The sequence below is a fragment of the Vigna radiata genome, chromosome 9 (genome assembly GCF_000741045.1).
Source record: "Vigna radiata var. radiata cultivar VC1973A chromosome 9, Vradiata_ver6, whole genome shotgun sequence".
NCBI lineage: Eukaryota > Viridiplantae > Streptophyta > Magnoliopsida > Fabales > Fabaceae > Vigna > Vigna radiata.
Genome location: NC_028359.1, coordinates 2,547,265 through 2,574,510, shown reverse-complemented (window position 1 = coordinate 2,574,510; position 27,246 = coordinate 2,547,265). Strand labels below are relative to the sequence as shown.

General features: G+C 30.1%; 3 protein-coding genes across 4 annotated transcripts; all 3 read right to left on the bottom strand.

Annotated features, from left to right (window-relative positions):
- Positions 1 to 1,332: 1,332 nt before the first annotated feature.
- Positions 1,333 to 5,172, bottom strand: LOC106773672 (AP2-like ethylene-responsive transcription factor AIL1). Of its 2 annotated transcripts, none has more exons than XM_022786089.1 (9): positions 4,647 to 5,172; positions 3,761 to 4,310; positions 3,570 to 3,652; positions 3,338 to 3,346; positions 3,045 to 3,133; positions 2,768 to 2,841; positions 2,611 to 2,673; positions 2,408 to 2,484; positions 1,333 to 2,213 (listed from the first exon to the last, which is right to left on the bottom strand). In XM_022786089.1, the coding sequence occupies exons 1-9, from the start codon at positions 4,855 to 4,857 to the stop codon at positions 1,600 to 1,602; spliced, it is 1,770 nt and encodes a 589-aa protein (XP_022641810.1). In that variant the 5' UTR covers positions 4,858 to 5,172; the 3' UTR covers positions 1,333 to 1,599. The 2 variants fall into 2 exon arrangements, with proteins under 2 accessions (XP_022641810.1, XP_014515889.1); XM_014660403.2 differs by having other exon boundaries at positions 2,623 to 2,673; positions 4,647 to 5,171.
- Positions 5,173 to 7,288: 2,116 nt separating this feature from the next.
- LOC106772997 (ubiquitin-like protein ATG12) lies at positions 7,289 to 13,224 on the bottom strand. The gene is made up of 6 exons (XM_014659656.2): positions 12,696 to 13,224; positions 10,896 to 10,986; positions 10,762 to 10,820; positions 8,205 to 8,273; positions 8,061 to 8,123; positions 7,289 to 7,588 (listed from the first exon to the last, which is right to left on the bottom strand). Exons 1-6 carry the CDS (start codon positions 12,867 to 12,869, stop codon positions 7,529 to 7,531), a joined length of 516 nt encoding a protein of 171 aa, XP_014515142.1. The 5' UTR covers positions 12,870 to 13,224; the 3' UTR covers positions 7,289 to 7,528.
- Positions 13,225 to 17,575: 4,351 nt separating this feature from the next.
- LOC106773093 (myb-related protein 308-like) lies at positions 17,576 to 19,124 on the bottom strand. The gene is made up of 3 exons (XM_014659781.2): positions 18,919 to 19,124; positions 18,640 to 18,769; positions 17,576 to 18,473 (listed from the first exon to the last, which is right to left on the bottom strand). Exons 1-3 carry the CDS (start codon positions 19,049 to 19,051, stop codon positions 17,858 to 17,860), a joined length of 879 nt encoding a protein of 292 aa, XP_014515267.1. The 5' UTR covers positions 19,052 to 19,124; the 3' UTR covers positions 17,576 to 17,857.
- Positions 19,125 to 27,246: the final 8,122 nt, after the last annotated feature.

Here is a 27,246-nt window from a genome sequence, read left to right as displayed (position 1 = left end):
ATAAATAAATACGAAGAAAAATAATAAAATCAAATTCTTCATATAATTTATAATAAATAGGTTAAAAATATGGTTTTTTTTTTAAAAGTTATGTGACAGTTTATTTTTTGAATTAATTTATTTATACGTTAGTTTTAACTTATAGATGACTCAATTTTATTTTTTTCTTGTTAAGATTTCTTTCTTCGAAATCCTTAGAATTTTATATTCATTGCTAATTATTAAAAAAAATTCCTAAAACACAGTGATCAATTCAGCATCACAGATCTGGATACTATAAATTTTATTTCAGATTATAATACCGATTTTGTAAAAAAAAAAGTCGTAAATTCACTTTGAAAAATTGAAATTCAATCTAATTCTATCCATTTAATAAGAAAAAGAAAATCATTCTAATTCATCGATTAACGATTCTCTATGAATTTTCTAAGTGTGTGTGTGTATATATATATATACACACACACAATTTTAAAATTTATTTCTTAAAAAAAAGTTAAAGAATGTTGATAAAACAGATTTTAAAAAATTGAAAACTTCAAAAAGGTTGTAATTAAAAAGAAGAGTTAACTGATTTAATTTTGTATTAATAAGACCATTAATTAAATTTTAAGATCATTATATCTTATAGAATTAAATCAATACATCTAATCTAGTTCACATTTGAGAGTTCAACATGAAGTAGGATGTCACCCATTCATTTACGGGTGAAATTCAATTAAAATAACTAAAATATGTTAAACAATTAAAAACGAACGATGAAAACCTAAAAATTAGACGAAGAGAAAATAACTCATTCATAAACAAATATAAATTATAATAACTCAATTAAATTTTATATGTTGAAGAAACAATAAAGATCTCATAAATAATGATGACAGCGACAACCCATTAATAACCTTACGTGATGATGTAAAAGATATTATACATAATAACACATCAACTTTATTATTTAATATGTATGTGATATTAATAAGTTATGTGGAAGAAAAAAGAAATATAAATAATTGTTAGTTAATAAAAAGGTATTATTTTTGGGGTGTTTAGGAAAACGGTTTAAGAAGTTGAAAGTAACGTGATAATGGTTTTTGTCTTTCTTGTTTGTCGTGAAGGGAAAAGACATGGATGTCTGGGTTTCCTTTACCCATCACCCTCCATTACTTTATTGTCATGTTTGATTTGCAAGACAAAGTGAAACAATTTTCTATGAAGATTCAGGCATGAAAATATCCTTGTAGTAGTCAAAGAAAAAGTACCCGTGCTGCTAACTTCACAAACAAATGATATAATAATCTTAGATGAATATATATTTAGTTAGCAGCCAGCAAAGGAGGATAGTAATTTCAAGATTTTGGTACGATTCTCATCATTGATTTTCATGCATCATTCTGTTCTATTTTTCTCGTTAACCAAAGTGGATAATGTTTTGCAAGTTAGTATCGTACCCTACCTACCAACAACAGAAAACACATAAGGAATCACCACTACTACTACTGACATACCCTTCTTTTCAACACAACAACAAATTACCTTACCAAATACTACAATAATCATCCAATAATGCTCCCATCTCATCATCGTCTTAAGTTTTCTTTCCTAAGCTCATTCATTCCACAAAGCAAACATCGGAACTTGATTAACAAGTCCCATGTTTCCAAGCCTGTTGCTGCTCATGTGGTCGTTTTCAGTGTTCCCATCATCATCATCGTCATCATCATCATATTTTGGTCCTTCCAGGCTGAAGTACCCATGTCCATAATCTGCTCCACTCACTCCAAACTCGTTCGGTAGCCCCACAGAACACTTGGGAGGACTTTCATGGTTCAAACCAACCTTATTGTTGTTGCTTGGAGAAACTTGCTGTGATGATTCACTCACATTGTTCATGTTAACACTCTCGTTGTTTGCTTGTTCATCACTGTTGTTGGCATTCCACATCATGTTGGACAACTCATCAGAATGTTCAGCATCGGTTATTGCCAAAGAAGTTGGCTGAGACGGCACAGAAGAACTGCTTGTGTTGATGTCATCCGCAGCAACAGAAGCTGGTGACTCTTTTTTGGGGGACCGCTTTGCAAGATCTCCTGCAATCAGTGTGGAACTTGAGCAGATTCTCTTCACGTCATACCTACTTATGTCAAAGTTGGTCACAGCACTTGTTCCTCTGAACTTGATTGCTGCAATATCGTATGCTTCGGCAGCTTCTTCTTGAGTGCCTACAATATTATGGATCACTGGTCAGAATAACCTCAATCAAGGGATGGGGAAATGAGTTGCATAAGATTAAGATGGTCACGTGAAAACTGACTATTATTAAATTATGTTACATTATCATGCATGGATGAATGAATGAATGAATGAATAAAGATTGAAAGAAAGGCATGAGGAGAGATAGGGTCTAAAAACTTACTAAATGTACCAAGATACAAGTCCTTGTTTCCTGCAACCCTTCCAATTCGGGCCTGCCACCTTCCATGTTGATGGTGCCTGAAAATGATACAAGGAGAAAAAGATAAATGTTAGCTAATAATTGCCCAACTTAAATCAAAAGCTGAAAACTGCAGAAAATAATTCATGGAAAGCTTTATTCATATTAATGATAAAGCGCATTACTTTAGTCCATACCTTGTGACACCTCTATACACAGATGCCCCTCTTGAAAATCCACTGCTCTTCCTGCCCGAGGGAAACAAAAAGGACAATTCCTTCTAGTTGAATGTAAGGGGGTGAGAGAATTTACTAAGATCACATGGAAAAAATTTAATGGTACCTTCTTAAATTGGCGACAAATTCTTGCCTGGTCATGTGCTTCATCTCTTCAAGTTCCTTCTCATAAGTGCTTAACTGAGCATTTATGAAGCAGTAGACATGTAGAGTGATCACAGTTGCAATGTAATGCTTCAAGCCACATAAAATTAAATACATAGCAAATATTTGACTTTTCTCAATAATTTTTAATTCCCTTGTTTCTATTCTGTACAGTTGCAAGACTAGCTAAGGTAAGACTTTTGCAAAGTAGAAAACTGTACAAGTTTCAGAAGCCTTACAGGGAAATTTATGTGAGTTGTTGGACCCCAATACTTGAGTGCAGCTAAGTCATAAGCCCTTGCTGCTTTTTCTTCCTTATCATAACCACCTAATAATAATACATACATACATACATATAATTATTTTCCAAAACCGATAAAATCATCTTCAGAACCCAAGCACACTTTCCAATGCTTCATATCTAGTAGCGTATCTAACCAGTTTCCGTGTTAATAGTAATCGGTAAGATTTTTACAAAGATGGTAAAGGAGTAAAGATAGACAACCATTGCGTGTGAAGGAGTGTCACTCACCAAGGTAGACTGAGTGAAGATTTGAAGAAGCCATGAAAAAGGGAGAAGAATCCAACCAGTGTGCATGAAACAGACCGTTAGTATATTCTCTTTCAAAACAAGATTGGAAAGTAAATAAAAAAAGGAACAAAATGGAAAAGGCTAAAACACTTGTTTTGGTTCTTGAAAATGATCTTCCTTGGTCAATGACTATAAACCAAATTAATATAAAATAATAAAACCATTATCTCACCTTGCCTTCCTTTCCTTGTCTGCCCTTCCTTTCTGCAACTGTTGTCCCATAAATGGGCCTCATATCTCCCAGTCCATCTATGCCTAGCAAAATCCATGAATTCCAAATACAAAAAAGATAAAACATCATCTTAACAAACAAATATAATGCTGTGTAATAATAAATAAACACTAAAATATCATAGCCCCTACCTTGTAACACCACGGTATTGAGAGGTTCTCTGTCCAAAAGTGTCAATGGATTTGCGAGGAACTGGCTCTCTAGCATGAGATTTAGCCATGGCCCGTTTCCTATTGTCATCAAGAGCTTGAACAGAGGAAATTGCTCCCACCCCATTTTGCACAGTGGGGCTCATAGTGAGAGACAGTGATTGGAAATTACACCCATTTGCCTCAGTTGAAGGCTTTACATCAGAAAACTGAGTTTGCGCCAACCAGGACTTGTACATGCCATTGGTCGGGATAAGGGCATGTGGGTTATCATTGTATGCATGGAAAGATTGAAGCAAGGAAGAAGGGTTTGTGAGGCAATCCCCAGTTTCAATATCAGCATTGGTGCAAAAGTTTGGTGCCACATTAACATTGATTTTGGAAACATTGCTCTGGCTTTGGTTTTGGTCATGTTGAGAATCTTGACAAAAGACTTTATTGGGGGAGTTTGAGTAACAGCCCAAAAAGTCCTCAAGCTTTGGACCTTTTTCATTGGAATTCCCTCCACCTATTGCACTATCATACCTCCATTCTACAAGCAGCCCCACAAATTTCATTGTTAATTCATAAATAAGAAAAATCAATGCAGCGGAGAACTGATTCATAGCAAAATATAAAAACTTTTTACAGTAATCCAGAGAAAAAGCACAAAAGAAACTGCTTTCAACGACATGCAAAGGCTTTGAATCCACACACAGAACACACTCTACCCGTTCAATAACAAAGAATCCTCATAGTGTCAGAGAATCACAATAGTTTGTTGCTAAAAAAACATCTTGGAAAATAACAAAAATTTATCATCTGTTAAAAATAAGATAAGCTAGAAGGGAAAGGGTGCAAATAAAGGATGTGGTGTGGCATGCAATACCTTGAGGAGTGGCAGAGTGACTGAAAGAGTCAGCAACACAGAGAGAACCATCAGAGCGCAAAGGCATAACAGACAAGTGAGGGTGAGAAGAAGGACGAGGATGATACCCTCCTCCTCCTTCTCCTTCTTCTCCACGCTCTTGGTTTTCTCTCCCAAATTCTTCATCAATCCTCAAGTGGGGAGTGAGAGAGAATCCCAACCAGTTATTCATATTAACACAGTTTTTCTCAAGAAAACAATCCCCCACAAAGAGCACAGACTTCCTTCTTACACCAGTTACACTAACTTACACCACACAGATCTTTCTCTCCTCCCAAAAATTCGAACTGCTTGTAGCATGTATGTATCTCTCTATCTATCTATGCAAGTTTGGAATGTTGGACTTTGAGCTCAAATTTCAAAGCTTGTAACGGTTGGGAAGTTGGGATGGGGTTGAAAATTTTCCATTTTTTTCCCTCTTTGAAGCTGCATCATAGTCATAATCATGTGGGATTCATATCTTGTGGGTCTCTTCTAAAGGGGGTATGTTGGGTTTATATATATGTATATATATATAATATAATATATATCATTACTTTGATTTTGGTTTATTTTATGATATATTGTTGAGGTGGGATTGAAGGTGTTGAGACTTGAGAACTCTAGACAAACTTCTCTCTCGTCTTATATTCTCAGCCCTGTGTCTGTTTTGTAATGAAAGGTTGGGTTCTGTGCCACCTCTTTCATTTCTTTCTCAGATTTCTGCAGAGGTGGCCACGGCATGTAGCAGTGTGACAAAATAATATATTATACTATAATATATATATAAATAAATTGAAGAGATGCCAAAATCTTCACGGCTATTATCACAGAGAGGATTCCACTCAGTTACAGTGTTCCTGTAACATGTGATAACCTCATCAACGGTTCAGATTTCATAACGCAGAACAGCGAATCATGGCATCAGAGAGATAATTCATGACGCAAGTGATATAAGCGGTGAACTGAAAACTTAATGACATCATATGTTTAAAATTATTATTATTATTATTATTATTAAAGAGAAGATAATATCTTAAAAAGAGAGAATAATTTTTGAAAGAAAAAAACAAAGAGAATGGTTTCCTTATGATTTTCTTTTTTATTTTATCCTTATATTAACAAATAATGGAAGAACATGTATGTTTACTTGTGTGCAACTCATGTTTTTGTTTAAATAAAATTATCTCTCTCTGTGTAAAACTTTTATTTAAGATTAATATACTAATTATTATGTAAATGGAATTATTATGATTTTATTTATTGTTATATAAATGTGAATAAATTAATTAAAATAATATTGAAACCTGCACCTACTTGCATTTGCATGGAGGCTATGGTTGGGATTGGGGCAGTGATGGCAATTGGTCCAGGTTCACTGCAAATTTAACTTGTCCTCTATCATGGTTCTTTTGGTAATTTCACAGCCTGCTGACTTGACTAGTGGTAGGGTGAGGGACTTAATGGTAATTTGAATTTGGAAATGGTTCAAATGGGTAAAAATAAAAAAATTTAACTAAAATTAAGGATTTTGTAAAGTTGTTGTTATTTATAATAGGTTGGTCTGCTGCTGAAGAACATGCAGACAATGGGGAATAACCACGTCTCAGGACACAGACGAACCAACAATCAAACACCTTCTGTTCATGTCAATTACCCTACACTTCCATGTGGTTCGGTTCGGTTGAACCGCCATCTTCACCAACACAAAACAGCCTTTTCTTCCACCAATACTCTTCAACAAATTTAATATAAATACTGCTATTTATGTTTATTTTATATAATTAAAATTATGTTAATGTCTATTAGTTAACAAAATTTGTAGAAAATAGTTGAGAGTTTTTTCTCACCCACTGTGCAGCATATCTCAAATGTTTTTCTTTGAAATAGAAGATGGAAAAATTATAAGGAGAGAGAAGGATAAACAAGAAGGAGAAAACAGTAAAAAAGTTATTTAGATTAAGTAATAAAAGTAGAAATGAATGAAAAATTCATATATTTATTTATTAACTTTTTGAAATTTACTATTTTATTATGATAAGATCGTTAACATTAAATAAAATATTTATCATATTATATATAAATTTTGTACAAAGATTTTCATACTTATGCGAAAGTTATGATATTTTTCATTTTCATTTTACTTGTTTGTTGTTGTTTTTGTTAATGTCTAGCAAAGAATGAGGAATATATAGGATAAAAATAAAATTAATTTTAATTTATTAAAGAATTACTTTCTTTTATTTTTCTAAAATTATTTCAGAAAAATCAATTAATGGAAAGTGGTTCTAATTATTGGTTCGGGAATAAATACAACCTGTAAAACTAAACGAATTTAATAAACATAGAAGTGCTATTTAAATGCTTCGTGATTTCAATTCCACACACAGTTTGTAGCTATTACAATATGGGTAATGGGCCTTAATAGACCCATCTGAAAAATGGGCTGATCATAATGCTTGTCGCTATAAGCTTGGACTGTAATGGATCAGATGTAGACAATTTCTTCCTGAACCTATATAATTTTCCCTTCACCCCATTATTCCAGATTTTATTTTCTGGTACACACTGAATCAATTCCAAAAACGTTTTTCTGAAAAACACCCATCAGATATTATTCCCAATGAAGCACAACATTGTCAACATTTATTAAATATTAATGAAGAAGTTCATCAATATTTTTTTTCTAATTTTCTATAAATATTTTTTAAGTATATCAAAACAAGATTTAGTAGCCATGCATAAATATACAAAAATGAATAAGAAATAATATCCAAGTCAAAAGGAAATCGTGTACTGTGAAAGGAAGCAATGTGTATTCACAATTTGAAGCTTTAGTATCCAACAATCACGATTCTGAGAGTTTAGCCCCACGCCATGGAACAAGCGTAGTTGACAACCAGTTTGCCATCAAAACCAAAATTCTGGAAAAAAAAGGGTCACAAGAGAAAAAGGAAATAAATAACTCAATGACATAATGCGAAACATAAACAGTATTTGAAAATAGGAAAAGAAAACGGATATTGGATTTCAAAATCAGAATTCCACGATGATCCTTAGTTTTATTCCCTTTTACGGGGTTGAAAAAATACATATCGAGAGCTGAAAATACCTATTTTTCCATTTTACAAACATGGTAGATACATATATGTTAAAACAACTTCAACAAATATTGATCAAATTTTAACACTTTCTATTTACTTTCATCACATAAACATACTGTCACGCATAAACATAAAAAGTTTCCTCAGCTGCTTTTTCACAACATCCATGAGACAAATATTATACTTGCGAGAAATATTAGTAACTGTAGCACAATAATCATAAATCTGCATGATCTACATTCAATGAAGATATAAAAATCAGCGGAAAAAATGGGATCAGGTGATGTCTTACATTAAATAGATCAATGACCAATTCATCGGGGTTTGGTGAAAAAGCACTATTGACATAAACAAACTGCAAAATTAGGAAATAAAAATTGAGTATGCAAAACCTTCATAGAAATAGATGGGAATAGAATACACAATGACATTTTACCAATGTCTCCCTGTGGAGCTGCCGTCGGAGAAAGTCTATCACTTTAACGAATTTATCAGTTCCTGCTATCTGCCATGTAAAAATATATGTAGATTTCATTGCAAGTATTACTAAAATAATGACATTAAAACTATAATTAACAACTTCCTTCGTTTAATGTGATGCTCCTTAGACCTGCATTTTTATGAGTAGATTATACATATTCTTATCATCAAGAATCAAAGACAATCCACATAGAAAGATAGTTTGTATTCTTCTTTCCCCACCATCAACACCAAATTCGGAGTGTAATTTCTTTTAGAGAGAAAATATCATGGATAGTACTGTGCGTATTAAATAAAAGAGTCCGGTTTAAATGTAAGGAAGGAGGCCAAAGAAAGTTACTATAAACTATATAAAAAGGTCTAAAGCTGTAAGCATTTTGAAGAATTTTTTTTTTAACGGATCACAATAGAATCTATCATCCATTTAACCAGTCCCAACCAGAGATATATAGTTTGGTTATATACTTTAACCCAATTACAACTAGTTCATCATATTACTGAACTGGATATAGAGTGAAATTCTGAGGGAAAAATTCAGCAATGGCTAGCCTGTATCTGAGAGGGTTCACGCAAGTAACTTTTCATGTTATTCCTAATGCACATGGTACAGGGAATAAGAACAGATACAATTGGCAAGTAAGAGAAGCAGAAAAAGGGCAAGAAAAAAAATATTTATATACAACAATATTGATGCAGAAATGTGAAACAAGAACATTACTTTGAACACTTCAAAGTAAATTACATCTAGAATATTCCTCACAATGATTATTATGCATATCATGCCGCTTCCAAGCACGAATTACATCCTAACCAACCACTGTGAACTAAGACACGAAATCATGGGTTACCATTGCAAATTGTTAGGTTTCTCAAGGAGATACATTAGGAAGATTTGACACCAATGAGATGTGGACAAAGTTATATACAGACTAGAATACCATTTTCAAGCCAAAACCTTAAGGCAATATCTTTTTGGGTCTTTTTATCTATATATTGTCTATCTCACTCATATTTACCCAATGTGTGACTTCCTATTCACTTTTAATTTCTAACAATCTGCCTCTCAAGTGTGACTCTCTTCTACATTGGAACAACTCCCTCTCAATCAAAAGCATTTTTCAAGGACTAATATCTTAGTGGTAGTGACCCTTCCTTTGTACCATCATCTTACAACAGGACATACTTTCCTGAATTAAAGGCTTTCTATACAAGGAATCCTCAGTCTCGTTTGAGCAATCACCAAAATGAATTATCGACGCCAATAAGTCATGAATAAACCTATATAAGATTTATATATTGTCCATCTTAAAACAATAATTTTATGGATCTTTTTGCTTATATATTGCCCATTTTACTCATTTTTACTCAATGTGAAACTTCCAACTTACCTTAAATTCCTAACAATCTCTCTAGTCAAGTGTAAGTCTCTCCCATACCGGAACACCTCTCTCTAAAACGGAAGCATTTTTTAAGCACGAGTATCTCAATGATGACTCTTCATTTATTTTACCATCATTATAATACAACTAGACACGCTTGCCTAAAACAAAAGACTTTTGTTTATAAAAAGAATCCTCAAACTTCAAGATTCTTCACTACTTGATATCATTCTTGTTTGAACCATCATCAAAATGAACCATCAGGTCTAATACCATAATTAGGTTCTTCGAGGGGAGACACCGGAAAGATTCAACACATACGGGTCGTAAACAAAGCTATATAAGATACTAGGATACCACCTTCAATCCAAAACCCTAAGATTATTGGTTTATGGATCCTTCTACTGATATATTGTCCATTTTACTCATTTTTACTCAATATAAGACTTCCAACTCACTTAAGTCCCCAACACAAAGCAATTCAAGCACATGCCAGCCAAGATCCAAGAAAACACCCTGACCCCTCTAATTTTAGGCAATCAATACGTAGTATTATGCATAGTACTTCCCTGAACTGGATAATCATTATCTGCAGTCCTTAAAAAATACAGTTGGCAGCCTCTCAAGCTCGAAAGAACCACAAATTGGGATCTTGAAATCAAACCAAATTATAACGTCGTTCAGTTACTACTCTTATGCTTAGAAGAGAAATAAATACGTTTATCCTGGTTATCAGTTCACACAAACCACTTGTTCTACATTATTTACTTATCTAGGATATCTTCATCTCCGTCCAGGTAAATTTAAACGAAGACACAAATAGAAGACCTTATCCACAATTTAATATGTAAAGATTAATTTGGGTTAACCTAACCAATTATGACAATTTGAATGCCCACTTCATTGAAACCCTTACTAAATCCGGGGACAAGATTATACCTTCCATCAATTCAGATTTATGCACCACCCTACACAGAAACTTGAATTTAAAACAAATAAAGCATTGCTGGCATAAAGAAACTTCTTTTTTTCAAAAAAACCGGAAAGCATGCAAAGAGGTTTCAAATAACAATTTTGATGATGAATTTGGAGAAATAAAAGATACCATTAAAGAGGAAGGTGCAAAGGAAATACCTTGAACTTGGATTGCTTGAGAATAGGAGCATCACCGGTGGCTCTGAGATGAACAACCACTGTAACAGAGAGAAAAACCAAATTCAGAAAAAGAAAGGGTAAGAGTTTGATTGATTGAGGAAGGGAAACTGTACCTTTACGAACAGAACTTGGCGATTCAGCAGACATTGTCCTCAGTTCACTGTTATGTGATGGGCTTCCTTCACAATTATCCCTGTTTCTCCTCTGAACAATCATCGACAATAACAGGTTTTCTCTTATTAAAGCATTCAAATATAATTTTTCTAAGCAAATTTAACTTTTGTTTTAGATTCAGTATTTTTATTTTTAATATAAAAATATTTTAACTTTTATGTAAGCGCTTGTATATTCACATCGTTATTTCATTAAAATACAATAATTATTAAAATATAAAACTTTATTATCTATATAATTTTATTGTTTTAATTGAAAAATATGAAAAGTAATACAATTTAAAAAATATAAAATTTTATAATAATAATATAAAAATTATCCAATTAATTAATCTATTAAATAAAGAAACCATTTTTTTTTATTAAGGAGAAAAATTGTTAGATTAAAAAATGACAAAAATGAAAGTTACCAAATAGAATATCTCAGATAATAAAATTTTAAGTATATAAACTCTTATTCACAAATGTTAGATATCAAATTATCAGTTATTTCTAAGTAATCTTTTGAAAAGTCAACAACTTACATATTTCATGGGATTTAAGTTTGTTTAAATTTATTTTAGAATTATAAATAATACTTAATGCTATTTTAATGTGTATAAAATATAAAGATAAACTATTATTTTCATCATAATCAAAATTTGAACTATTTTTTTAAATATACAAACTATATTTTAGATTTACGAGAATAATTTATGTTGTGGCATAAAACTGTTTTCGACTATTTGATAATTATTTTAAAAAGTTATAAATTTAATTTTAAATTATAAATTACGGATTAAAAAAGATAAAATTTTAAAATGAATCAAATATGCAAATAAAAAATAAAAGGAAAGTAGATGATTTTATCTAACTATTAACTCAAATTAAATTCATTGTTTATCTATGATTCATCAAAGACATACAAATTCCTTGCTAGCCTAACTGTATAGATATAGACAATCCAAATGCAAATCACAGTAACAGTTATTCATATACAAAAACAAAAACCGCAAATCACATTTATAACCAATAATGCTTGGATGTCATCCAGCCATAACACTGCCCAGTACTATTACCAGACAGAAAAACCTGGTATTAATCAAAACAGTCACACTATAGTTTGGAAAATAATTTATATATACAACACCTATCACAGATACCTAAAAACAAACCATGGTAGTAGACAGAAGCAAGCATGGTTGAAAAGGTAAACAGGTAAGGCAAACTCACTTGCAGTGTTAGATCTGCAATCCTCTCCAGTTCATGAAATAATAGATTGGCATAACTTCTATACAGTAAAAACTCATCATCATGTAAAATTTGCGCAATTATATCATTAACAAGATTATGGGCATCTTTGGATTAACATTCACATGAAAGAAAAAACCTACAATAAAATGAAATGAAATTCCCCATAATTTAAAATCAAAGTATGCAGCTAAGGTACAGAGAAGGAAGATGAGAAGTGTTCTATAAAAATTAAGTGCATGAGTTAATTTTAGTTCATAGTTAAAGTTAAATTCATAGGTTATTTTTTTCTAACGAGCAAGCTTACAAGAAGTGTGTCTAAATCACAAATGGGCAATCAAGCACTTTCGTTCCAATCACTATAAATCATCAAACATCAAATGCATAAACAATTAGAATAGAAAACAAAGGGAATTAATGATACCAAGGACTCCATTGGATTATTTTTTTTTTTTCATAAACAACAAAAGGGGGAAAACTAAGGGAGGGTTAAACGAAGAAGAGTTATACCGAGGAGAGCGAGTTAAACTGTTGCTGCTGTTGCTGGTCTTGGGGGAGCAGAGGGAGCGAGGGTGAAGCTGTTTTGTTGTGGGAAGGGGAAGGGATTGTAGGGTTGGAGGATGGTGCGGGGTTTTGAGGATCCATTGGTGAGGGTTTGGACGACGGTGATGTGCTTTCCGCCATTGATTTTGATGTGATGGATTGATCAGTGCTATGATGCGGCCATGGGCGCGCAGGGGAAGGCGCAGAGAACTGAAGGAAGCTGGAAGGCTGGAGAATCGATCTGCGTCAAGAACCTTGCTTTCGAACAACACAATCAAAACAATCTCTTGCTTTCTTCAAAATTGAAAAACCCTTTTATCCATTGCCAACACCCACTACATTAAGATCAATATTAAGATTAGCGTATACTGAAACCTAGAATTCCCACCACAGTCTCCCTCCCTATCACCTTCTCCACCTCAAAACGCAACCCACCACTGCCGCAGCAAAAGCAGAGTCACCGCATCAACATGAAAAATAATTCTACTTTGAAAGTGCAGAATTCAATATTATTAATAAATAAGACTTTTTAGTTGAAGATCACATCAAGATAAAATATTTAAAATTTTTAATTAACTAGTAATGTTCTTTTTTTCGATTTCGAAAATGAATAATATTAGTTAAAATTTATTAATATAAATTTTCAAATTCAACAAATGTTATTTTTGTGAAATTCGATATTTTTCATTAACATAAAAATACTGTAAGTAAATAAAAGAGGCACAGAAAAAATCTATAAATGGACTAAAGATATATATATATATATATATATATATATATATATATATATATATATATATATATATATATATATATATATATAATAGAACTACTCAGTGAAAGAATAATATGTTATAGAAGAAAAAGAGTTAGTTCTTCTCCTTGTATCTCCATAAGTTCATCTTTTATCTCATAATTATCTTTATACCCTTTCAGTTTGTATTGGTGTGTGTAAGTTAATGATGATTTATTTTTCACCAACTAATTCAATAAACTTTATACCTGCATTTTTTCATTTTCGAAATTTACTTTGCAAGTTTGTTACTCGTTTTGCTACTTTGGTTCTCTGTTTATTCTTTACGTGAGTGTATTTCGGTTGTAATCCCAGTGTTGGTTGGCAGTCTTGGTTATGGTATTAGTGGTGGTCCTAGTGGTAATAATGTATCATGGTATTCGAAATAGGATTTAAGTATGAAACCCTTAATCGTATTTCAAAATTTGGTTAAGGTTTCGTTAGAATTCGAACGTTGACGAAAAGTCCTTAATCGTACTTCAAAGTGCAATTAAGGCCTTAGAGCTTCATTTTTCAACCAAAACATACATTCATTTCTACGACTAGATTCAATTCATGCATTTTATTCAATTTAGACATTCTAATACATTCATATATACATACATTTGAATTTAATTCAAATATTTCAATCGATCCACGTGCATAACATATATCTATAAATGCAAAATAGAAATGAATGAGGAAAACCAACCTTTAGGATGCACAAAGAAGAGAAGAAGATAATGATAACAACAATAAATCTACCAAAATACCAGCACATCACCACCACGTTCTCCCACTACAAAGTACCAAACGTGTCGGATAGAGGACAAAACAACAGAGGAGAAAGGAACACGGTTGAGAGAAGAAAGGAAGGAGGAGGAAGGCCAAACGCGAGAAAGAAAAATGAAAACCACAAGAGTAAAAAAGGAACAAGAGAGAACGCGGGTGAGATTGAATTCGAAACTGAGACATAGGTGACGGATAATAGTGTTTTCTCTAACTCAATCTTTTAAGTCAAATTTTTTTATTGTTGTCAGATTGTATAGAAGACGAGAATGATTATATTCATTAAAATGAAATATACCTAATGAACTTAGAGAGATGAGGAGAAAGAACTCAAATTATAGAAAGTTAAATAAAATAAGAGTTAATAGTGGATAAGAGTATACAATTATTCATATAACTATATAATCTATCACATGGTTAGGTGTACAAGAGTTTTTTTGTTGGTAAGTATTCAACCAACCTAATGTTTCACGAATTGTCTTCCTTATACAGAAAAAGAATCTAATCAAAATACTTAAATTTATGAGATATTTTAAATTTTTTTAAAATATAAATTTGAGAAAGAAGAATTATCACTAATGGAATTTAATCATCGGTTGCCCATAAAAAATGGTTAGAGTAGGATTGGTCTATCAAATAAAAATAACCACCAGTGAGAATCTATATAGAATAAGTTGATAAGCTAGCGTGTTACTTTTTTTTTTTTAATTTTAGTTTTAAACTTTTTTAATTTGTTTTCAATTTTTTATAAAAAATATTTAAAAATTTTGTTTATATATATAAATGAATATTAAAAGTATATTTAAACATATAAAATATTTTCTAAACTTCTAATTTATTAATTACAAATTTTAATTAAATAAATTAAAATAATTATTATATTTACACGTTAAATTATTTTATTATAATTCATAATTAGAACTTAATTAATAAGGATTAATAATTTAAAGTATAATAATATTATATATTTACACCTTTAAAAATATAATATAAAGAATATAAATTTTAAATTATTTTTTATTTTAATTTTTCATTAAAAAAACAAATCAATATATAGACTAAGCCGAACTTATCTATATTTTAACTGTCAGATGGTTTGAAATTTTCAACCCAACTTATCTTATTTTGGAGGAGCTGCCTGTCAGCCCATCAAGCCCAACCCCATTTTTCACCCCTACATATAAAGAGATATGTCATAAAAAAAAAATTAATCAATTATTGAGGGACATACATAATTAATAATCTTGATTGAACGTTTGACATATTTAGTATAGAAATAATGAAAGTGGAGGTAGGATGATTTTTGGATGAATATTTTTAAAAATACTAACATTTAAAAGAGTTCAAAATAGTAAAAACGTTGATGTGATTTCTTTTTATTTATTCTATTTTTATGTTATAATGGGTCGAAACATACTAAGTATTAATGTTATAAATATATTTATTTTGTCGATAAAGAAGAGAGCAGAATTTAAATGTTGTAATGAATTAGTTAGATGAATTAACTTGTTAATCAAAACATCAATTACTGATAAAGGATTCATTTGCCACAGATTGACAACTCTTGGTGAAATCATTCGTCTGTCGAATGGATTTTTTTTTTTTTTATCAACAAAGAATATTTAAATTTATAATGAAACATTTAGGATACCCTAATTCATTTACACATTATTTACATAGTTCAAAAACTTTAGTTTCAGACAATTTTTCAATGTAGAGATCACTACGTAATCCAAAACTTTGAAACATTGTCTTAGATGAATGGAAAGTTAACACGAGAACAGATTAATCGTCTGTGGAACAGAATGTCTCTAATAGGAAAGCAGATGAATGATTTCATGAATGAATAGTAAGTGTTTGTATCCTAACACGTATCCACGTTCATCTTCCAGTGAATTTGTTCTCATGCTGCCTAACTTTTTGTTGTAGTTGCTCATGTCATTCCTCTGCAAATTATAGGGATCAAGGACAACATATACTTGGAGTTTTGTTCCTGATGATACGATTATTGTGAATAGTAGGTATTACAAAAGACAACATAGCCTCACATATATTATCTAGATTCCATACTTAAAACCATTCATATATCAAGATAGCATTTACTGGAGATATAAGAAGATTTATTAATATTTCGGGTCACCAATCACAATTAACACTTCTTTATACTTTTTTATCAATTTTTTAATGTTTTTTAGGTCTTCGTTACAAGATTATCTTCAGTTATGCACTTTTAAACTCTTAGCCTAGTAGGTGAATATATGCCAAAAGACTGAAATTTTGAATTTGTAATAAATACAATAACTTATCTCTTTATCTTATGTATTTATAAGTTTCAAAGTGAACTTTTAATTAGAGTTGATTTAATCATGACTCAAAAGTTAATAAATGTATTTTACTTTTTGGATTTGTGATAAAAGTGTTTACTAGTAGATTCATCAATCGTTTTAATGAGAAGTCATCTAATTTACAAAAATTTAAGATTGAAAAACTTTCCATTATTCTTTTAGAAACATTAATCAGGCGGTCAACTTTGAAAATGTTGACTGAACGATTATACAATACAAGTAGTAAAATTAGAATAAAAGGTGTTCGAGTTTAGATGTTGAGTTCTTTTACTAATAGTTAGAATTTATATGATTAATTTGAAAATTTTGAAAGGAAAGGTATAAGAGATTATGAGTTCGTGAAGCTCGTACACCTAAAATTGTAAACATCATTTAGATTTTCTATGCAACTTCAACATGATGCCAATTTGCCCTAATTCTTGGTTTTGAAAGCCTTTGTTTGTGGGATTCTTGGCTTCTAATATCTCTTTCCTTTTCAAGAACATCTGATTTCGTAGCTAATAATTAGAAGAAACAAAACTCCAAATCCACAGTAACTTTTTGCTTGTCGATGGCTTCATAAAAAGCTTTCCCGTAATCTCTGGTCCGCTTGATTAGCACGAAAGGAATATCTTTTTCCAAACCACATTCGACAATGACATTCTCGTATTCATTTTTATCGTAATTAAAACCAAAGTTATTCCCATGACGATAATAAGTATTACCCAAAAATTTATTAACACATCACCTTTTATTGTTCTTTTGTTCTCCACATTCCTATGCAAAGAAATGGACAAAAATTGTGTTTTTTACTACAACAAGCAGAAGCTATTTATTTCATGCAATACCATATACGAATACTACGTATCTTTTCAAAATATCTCACCAACACTATCTTTTTATATCACTTATTTTTCTTCCTCAATAATATCAACTAAATTGAGTATGTATTTCTGTTTATTTGTTACAAAGAGGATATACAATGTAAAGGTAGAACTTTTAAAATCTAAAATGCTGATAAAGCGGTTAAGCTTTGAAACTAGATCAAGTTTTATTCAAAGAGATGTAACGTAACGTGATCGAATTAATGAGTGATAAGAACATTTATATATGCATGCAGATATGTTTGTCTATTTTACAATCAAATGAAACCTTTCAGCCAAAAACATTGTCTTGAAAATAATGATGAAGTAATCCAAACACGCTGAGCTCAGTTTATAGCTTTCTTACTTTCTTTAATTGCTTCATAGCCAATCAAATCCGGTCTCCGTAAAAGTTGTCACTGGTAGAAATTCAAAATTCGGGTCATACAGTGAATCACCCCAAGAAAAGTGAGTGGTTTCACAGGATGACTTTGGAGATAAATACCCTTTCTCAACCGAACTAGGGTTATCATTATCTTCCAGTATCTTGTTTCCTTGACAAGATGATTCAGGAAAATCCATCTTGAGTAGCTCCGAGAAGAAACTGCCATCCATTTCAAGATTTTCCATGAAATTCAAAACTGGATCATTGTTACTCTCTGAAGACGGAGACACCAGAAATGCCTTCATTTTCTTATGATCACCAACATTGCTGTTATTGTCTTCATCATTATGGTGACTGATTTCGTCACTGACTGTGACCTTACTCCACCTTGTTGCTTTAGTCTGTACAAGACACGAACCTTTGTCGTATTGCCATTCTTGGTTCTTCACGTTCTGATCATGCTGAACCGTGTTTAAAGTGCTTCGTGCACCACCATTTGTAATGGAGTATCCTGGGGTGCCATTCTGAAGTTTCCTTCCAATGTTGGTGTTCCAATAATTCTTGATTTCATTGTCTGTTCGTCCTGGAAGCCGTCCAGCAATCAAGGACCACCTAAAATCAATCCAACACTTCTGTTATTCTATGAAATCTGCAACAATTTGATACCATTTTCAAATCAATACAATGTAAATAACAAACACTCCTAGAGAGATAAAAAATTAGTATAATGAGTAGGAGAAAGACAGAAAAAAATGTACTATAATGTCTGTAGATATACCTGTTTCCTAGAAGATTGTGAAGCCTGATAATTAGCTCCTCTTCATCATTAGTAATGTTGCCTCTCTTAATGCCAGGTCTTAGATAATTCAACCATCTCAGTCTGCAACTTTTCCCGCATCTCTTAAGACCTGCATGAAACCATTGCACATATCAGAAAACTACTGTTTCAAAATTAACCAATTCAAGTTTCCAAGTTATTCCAACTGAATCAATCAATGATGCATAAGAAAGTGTGTAAGTTGATCCATATAGGCATGCATTCATTCAAAGTCATGACCTGCTCTTTTGGGCAAGTGTCTCCATTTTCCTTCGCCATGGATGTTAATGTATTCTGTGAGAATTTTATCTTCCAGAGCTGTCCATGCTCCTTTGTTCAAACCTTCTTTAGAACAACAAGGACTTCTTCCCATCTCTTTCGAGCACGTGGTTCACAAATGTATGTGAGTGTGATGAAGAGAGTGAGAAAGATGGTATGTGCTGGCAGCTGATGGGTGCGTAATCACGTATGCTCTATATATAATATGCATAAATACATTATTCTTATTAGGGAAGACCCAAAAGGAATTTCTGGGTCTCCACCACCAATAATTTGCTCGTTAAAGTGTTTTCACTGAATATAAATTAGCTTAATTAGGGTTTCAGATCAGCTTGTCTCATATGAGCCACATGCAGTTTTGACAATGTTTTCAGTGAGTGGAGATTAATTAATTATTACAAAATAAAAGAAAACTCATACGTCAATACACCCATCTGCCATTCATACACATCACTCGTAGCTACTTTCTATCTAACTTTCCCACACTCCTGAAAGTTTGTTGGATATCAGGTGTCCGAAAGCTTCAGAATAAAACTGAGATCCGATTTCTAAAAACCCTTAATTCTCTCTGGGTTTTAGATGATTAAAAGTAATTTCATTCGACAAGAAGGATTCGATTCAGTGTTCATTTGATTCATCAAACCTATACCCCATCTTGTTCTGTTACTAAACATGGACGGTATTTTGCTAATTAACTCCCACATCGTCTTGCTGTTTCTATCATTTTCTTCTTGTTTCTTTATCTTAAAAATAAAGTTTAGAAAAAAAAAAGGAATAAAAATATTTTTTAATGAAAAAAAAAACTTTAAATTTAATCTCTCTTTTATTCTGGCTGACTTGTAATGTTAGGCCACTAGCTAATTTTCAACAAAAACATTTTGCTTATAAAAAAGCTGATTAGTTTTTTTTTTTCTTTTACCGAGAACTAGAAAAATGTTGAGTAGCACTAATTAAATAAGATTAAACTTTTAAAATAAATGTAAATTTTGTATTATTTTTGTAAGTGTTAGCTTTAATTCCTCTATATGTGAGAGTGGATGCATTGTGTAGCCAACGAATTAATCCTAGTCATTTGTTTTTATTTTATTCTTTGCATTTCATTTAATCTTTTTACTTATTTACTTATTATTATCACAGTTAGTGTTTTAATTAATCTTTTGTAAATGTTTTCGAATTTTGTTTAAGTTAATAAAATATTATGATAGAATTGCAACAACTTTTTAACTCTGTCCCTTCAACCTAAAGCAGATTTTTCAGGTGCTTAAAGTACTATCTTTTCCATCATGTTCCTATATATATTGAAAGCTTTAATATTGTTCATATTTTCTTTTCTTTAAGTTTTACAAATAAAAATAATATATTTTTCTCCCTTATTATGAATATCAGTTTTCCGTTTAAATAGTTGTGACAACCCTTATTATTTAATTTTGTCTTTTTTAATTAACGGACCATTTTTTCTTTTTGCAAAATAATTTCAACTTATAAAGTGATATTTTCATTTAAATTTTCTCGTGAACAAGGATAAATAACGAAGGACAAAGTTTCAGTTATTGTACGTATAGTCAGAGCATTAAATCCAGATAGTGTTCCCAATGAATAAGCTTTTTTAACTGCCAACATATCATGATTTTAAAGATAAATAATCCAATTTCAAATTTACTTCCTAAAATTATAATTTTATGTTATTTTATTACCACTAGAAAAAAAAATGGTAAATTGTAATTTGAGAAACTAAACCTACCATTTATTTATTATTCTCTAATTTTTGTGCATGGAAAGTTAGCTTTTTCCCATGGAAGAGGGAGTCAGGGTGGAGGGGTATTTTTTTAACTTTGTCTACAAAAGGCTTTGTAATAGATGGAGTTTTTCAAGTTTATTAAAAAGCACGTGATGGAAAGAAAGATTTTTCTAACAATTCTTCTTTTAGTTTATTTAATTTTCCTTTTCTTTATTTTCTCTTTTTCTTTTTCGTTGATGTTTCATTACATTTATCTTTGTAATATTTATATCTTTGTTTCACTTGCTTTGCATATGATTAAGTTTTCTAATTTTGAATTATGTACATAGACATCATAATTTAGAGAGTAAAGAAAGCAGGGTGAAAAACTTCTTAAAAAGAGAGATGTATGTTTTGTCACTATTCAAAATAAAAAATATATATACTTTAGCTATCAATCTAAAGTTTATTTAGACTAACATTTACTACCGTTTAAATAATTAATATGTCATGTAATTTGGTTGATAAAAGCACAATTTAAGTTTAAAAAAATAATTGACTTATTTTTATATTTACTTTGATTTTTGAGCCTCCATTTTTGTGTTCAAGATCAAACCAACTAAGTTAAAATTGAATATTGAACTAAAAAATTGTACACGGTGAAAATTTGAATTTAACGAGTGTGTTGGAATTATTTTTTCCTTCAAATTGTCCGGTTTGATTCATGTGGCTAAGTTTAAAACCCATCCAAATCAAATTGGATAGTATATTACATTTTTTATTTATTATCTTCAAATTAAGTTGTTTTTTTTTTAAATACAGGTATTTGCTGAAATTGAATTTGATCATGCTTTATTTACATAAGATGTTGATGAATGCATTTATCAATTATAATTATGTTTGGTGATACTTTTATTATAAATATAGTGTTACGTTGTCGTTGTCGAACTTTTAAGCATCTAGACCATTTAAATAATGTAGTGTTGAATAGTAATATTTTTCCTCAAGTATTATAACCTCTATTAATATCATTGTCTCTGGTTGAAAAAAAGAAAAAACATAACCATAAAAAAATTTGGTAGAAAGGATATAAGTGGAGGAGGGTGATCAAAAATGAAATTTCGAGTTTTGAGATGAAAAAATAGATCTTAAGAGTTTTGTAAAAATGGAAATTGATAGGTCTTGCAATGAGGAAATAGTATGGAAGAAGGTGGAAAAATATTGAGTTCAACTTTCAAATGGGAGTTGTGAAACTTTTTATCATAAAGTAAAATAGTTATTAGATATTAAATTGCTGATTTTTTTTCTTGTCTCTTTTTCATCTAGTAAATTGTGTAATAGCAATATATAATTCATTCATCTAATAAAGATTGCCTAGTAATATGACCAATCTTTTAAAGCATTTGTTTGCTGTCAAATGATTGTTCCATTCGTGAATTAGGTTTAATCTTTTTTTAAGATATCTCATCGTATGAGAGTAAAAAAACATCCAAGTCCTAAAAGTCTTTTCTTAAATGGATTAGGATCGGAGTTAAGATGGAATCAGTTCTATTATAATACATTAATTAATTCTTGAAAATAATATCATACATATATAAAATTATATATTTTATTAAATAATTTAATACGTTATAATTTTATTATATTTAAATCAATATTTTTATATCATATTTGTTATTATGTTATTAAATAAAATATAATATATAGTTTAATACAATTATTTACAATATAATTTATTTATTACTTATCAATTTTTTACAAAATAAAACTTATAGCATTTAATAAAACAGTAAGTAGTGCATTGTGATAAACTTCCAAACACAACACAAGAAACATGGAGTCTAGTCAAAATGTGAAAATATTGGATTAAATTTTAATAAAATTCACACTAAATTTTTTTTTATAATTATTAAATATTATATATATATATATATATATATATATATATATATAAGTGAAATGAGTAATTGATAGAATTTAAGTGATACAATAAAAAATGTAAACAATATATAATAAAAAAAAATACATAAAATTATTACTCACATATTCGTTATTTTAAACTTTCAAATTGAGATGCTTATTTAGTTTTGATTCAAATAATTTTTTTCATAACAAAATCAAATGATTATCTTATATATTTTAAAAATATGTATAGTTAGTCAAGGAAACAACCAAATTTATTGAAACCTCTTACAAAGTCTATGTTAATGTAATTAAAATGTTTGTATATAGTTCTTTCATAAATTAAAAATACTAGTATTTGTGACAGATTAAAACTCAATTGTTTTTTTTTTATATATTCAAAATAAATATCATTTTTAAAGAAAGAAGGTTCATGAGAAGGTCTTGATCAATAGGACTTTTTGTGTATATTATTACTTATAAATTTTTTGTCTTGTGAGTTTTTCTAACCCTAATGAGTCATAGCCAAACCATGTTAGGAAAGACAAATTGACATGTCTAGTGTTAGTGAAAGAATTAAACCCATAACCTCTCTCTCATTCTAAATTTCAATTTTACAACTAAGTCAACTTCAAATATTACTTTGTTATGTACTTTGTTATAATTGTAGTTACAATATATGTACGTACTTACATGTATTTAATTAATAATTTATAACTAGTGCTCTTTTATATTTATGTGTATTCTTGTAGATAATCATATTTATTTCTCTAAATTTCTTTTGTTTCACTGTATGTGTTAGTTTTGTGCCCATTATTATTCTAATATTTAACACGTGTCAATCTGTGTGCGTGCTTCTTGATTTCTAAAACTCAATAAAATAATATTAGAGTTTCAATTATTATTCATATCATTATGCATCCATAGGTTGGTGATCCAAATCAAGATCAATCCCATTCTTTTGTTTTTCTTAATCGAGAAAACATTCAAGAAAACGTTTAAGAAGATTGTTAGCCAACTCAATAGGGAGAAGTTAATTATAGGAAATAATAGCTTCAATCTATGGTGCATTAAGTTCGTGCGTTATTAAAAAAAAATAATGTTTAGACATCAATTTTTAGTAGATGAGATATATTGAAGTGACAGTGTTGAGAATTCAAATAAGAGAAGGTTTATTCCATAATTCTCTTTCTCTCTCAATTGAAATAAAGTAATTATTTTATTATAATAAATAACATTTAAATTAAATATATAATTAATTATGTTGAAATTATGTATCTCTTACATAATATAATAATTATGCTTTACCATCGACTTTAACATAATTAGTGTTGAATAGATAATCAATTATAGATGTCATCTTAAATATTCTTTCTTATTTTTTTTTTTCTTTTGTATTGAATAGTACATCTCCGGGTTTCGAGCAGATCCGAAGAGCCTCTAAAACATGACGTGATGTTTTCAAGATTTTAATTATATTGAAAAGTTATAATAGGAAGTTATAATAGGATAAAAGTAGAGAAAAATAAAAGCAACATGGAAAATGCAGAGAACAACATGATAAAGTTAAATACTAAGTTCACAGTTCTCACAGCACATGTTTTTCTGTCACATTTTGCAGACATTTCAGACCTTTGCTTACAAAATGTCGTGGTCGCCAACAATGGCCTAGCGATTGGACGGTCAAAAAGATACGCTGCACCAGACAAAATAGAATGAATGAACTACGGATTAGCCACTTCTCAAAAGCCAGAAATCTGAAAAGTGAACATGCAAGTGAAAATCACTTTCCAAAATCACTTTTAAGGGTAACACAGTTAATAATATCAGTTACTACACCCACAAATATATACATATAACGTTTCTGAAATTAACCCTAGATTAAATATTAATACTAACATGTTTAGAATGCAGATACCATCACTTTCATTACCAAACAGGTGAAACAAACGTACATGAATGATTATTATTAATTCCTAATACAATCACTTTTTAATCTATCCAAAATTATTGACTGCTTGTTCGCATATTTAACTGTTAAACCTGTCCAAAATATTGACTGTTTGTTCGAATAACTGACGCTTTACCCTAAAATTGACTGTCGGTTTAAAAGAATCTGTGCAGTAATAAATATATTTTGAAGTTTTCGAAATTAATTTTATGATAAGTAGAATTATTGTTAAAAAAATAAGTTTTTCTGAACCTTAGTTTTCATTAAGTAAAATAAGTCATATAAAACCCATTATCATGTAAAAGTCTCGATTTGGTTAATGACCAAATGCTTATTATTGAATTCTTCATACATATTTTAAAATGAATATTTTTTATCTATGTAAAATCAACTTAAAATTGCTTCAAATATACAGTTTTCTAACATGAAAAAAGCAAAATTACCTTTTTCCAGAAAAAAACAACAACTTCATATAGATAAAAGAAAATAAGTTGAATTGAATTAATATCTTGACTTGACCATATAAAAGGTTTTCAATTTAGCTTAACTTGATTCGATGTGATATTTTTACTTTATTAAGATATTAAAAATTAAATTTAATTTAATCTTAAATATCGATCGATTTGGTGAAGAGAAGTTTATATCGATTATGTGATGATGTCTTCAACACATCTTATTACATAAAAAAGAAAAATTGTACATTCACGTTAATGACATAAAAAATGGAAATTAATTACGATCATTTTTTTAATATATAAGTGATTTGATAGGAAAAGATAGAATACACTCAAAATCTTGATTAAGATAATCTCTTAATAACCATTGGCTTTGATATCATTAATAAAATTTAATTCTTTCAATTTTATAAAATGAACTCAATAAGAGAGAAATTATTACTTAATTTTTTCTATAATTGATATAACATTTTTCAAATTATTTTTCTTAAATATATAAATAACTCAATTAAACTGATTCATTTGATTTTAATCAAGTTTATAAATATAAATATATATATATATATATATATATATATATATATATATATATATATATAATATGATGAATTTTTTTACCGATAATATAAAATAATTTAAAAAATAAATACTATTACAACAACAATCATAATATTATTCATTAGAGTAATAATAAACACATACCTTTATTTTATATACACTTGTTGAAAATTGATCTTTTTATCATATCATATATTTATAAATCTTTCACTTTTATTCGATATATATTTATATCAAATAATGATTACTATTTTTTTCATACATGAATTATTTTTCTATTATATGCTCCATTTTAATACAGTATAGAAGTTGTCCTTCATCTGCTCAGGTCGCACAGATCCCGAAACTGGTATTTCTATCTCTTTCACTATGCTATCTTCTAACCATTGATTAAATAACTTGCATAGCAGCAAAGATTTTAAACAGTGCATTCATACACCTTTATATGCATTTTTTAACCATACTACTGTTCTTTTGATAGTAAAGAAACTCTATATTATTATGTTACAGAAAAACATTAATCATTAACCTATTTTTTTCCCTATATCTCACCTTTTTTTCTTTTTTATTATACCATGTGGTATTTATCATATGTGTCTTCTTTTTTTCACCTCAATCAATCTACCAAATCTGGACATATAGCGTTTGTTTATGACACTGAAACTGTTATGCCATGACTAGAATGATTGCATTTCCGACATTCTTAGGGTGTACCTTCTTCATCATAATGAAACACTCAGTGCATTCGAGCCTGAACCATAGTACCTTTAGTCAGAAAGAATCTTAAACAACTTAGAACAAAATTTTGAAATGCTGTAAGTTTTTGTTTTAAAAATAAGTTAATAATGATATAATATAATTGAACACAGGAATCATTATTTAATGAATTATATATTAAATATTTAAAAAGTTATTTTTAAGATTAGAATGAAGAGGCTGCTGGTGCTACAGTGAGCAAGAAAGAAAAAAGCGAAGTTACAGAAAACGAGAGACAGCCGAGATATGTGTCAGTGATCAGAGAACTTGGTGACGTGAAATTCTGCTCTTCCAATGGTTGTCAAAATGATTGCGAAGTGAAATAACTTTTTAGAAAGATCGTCTATGCTTTATGCGGGAGGCAAAGGCACAGTACTAGTTTGGGTTAATTTCATTAATCTAACTCAATTAATTAATTAATTAAGGGTGTTTTTGAGATTGAAGATGAATTAGGAGAGTAAATTTAAGTGGAATTTAACACCCTGTTCGTTTGGAGGTGATTTCCTATTTACAGGAATTAGCGCGGATGGAATTGCGAGATGGACCCTGTTCGTTTCAGGTGATTTGCGTTGATTTGTAAGGATAAAAATGCGCTGATTTGCCCTGATTCTACTATTCAACCCATCTCTCCGTTTTGAAGAGATTTGCGATGAATTAATATGCAATGACTTATATACCCGTATCATTATTAAAAATTACAAGACAATGTCCAGCACTCCATAATATAAAATAAAAAGGATAATATTAACAAAAGAAGACAAACCAAAAAGTAGAAGAGATGTTGGTGTATCCGGATCCAGCAAACACGTATCCGGATACACGTTTTGCATTTTTTTGGAAGGAAGCGTATCCAGATACAGCGTTCTTGTATCAGGATCCAGCAGAGATTTTTGCTTCTCGGTTCTTTGCATGGCAGCTGTGTCTTCTCTCCTGTTGCCATTGGACGCCTT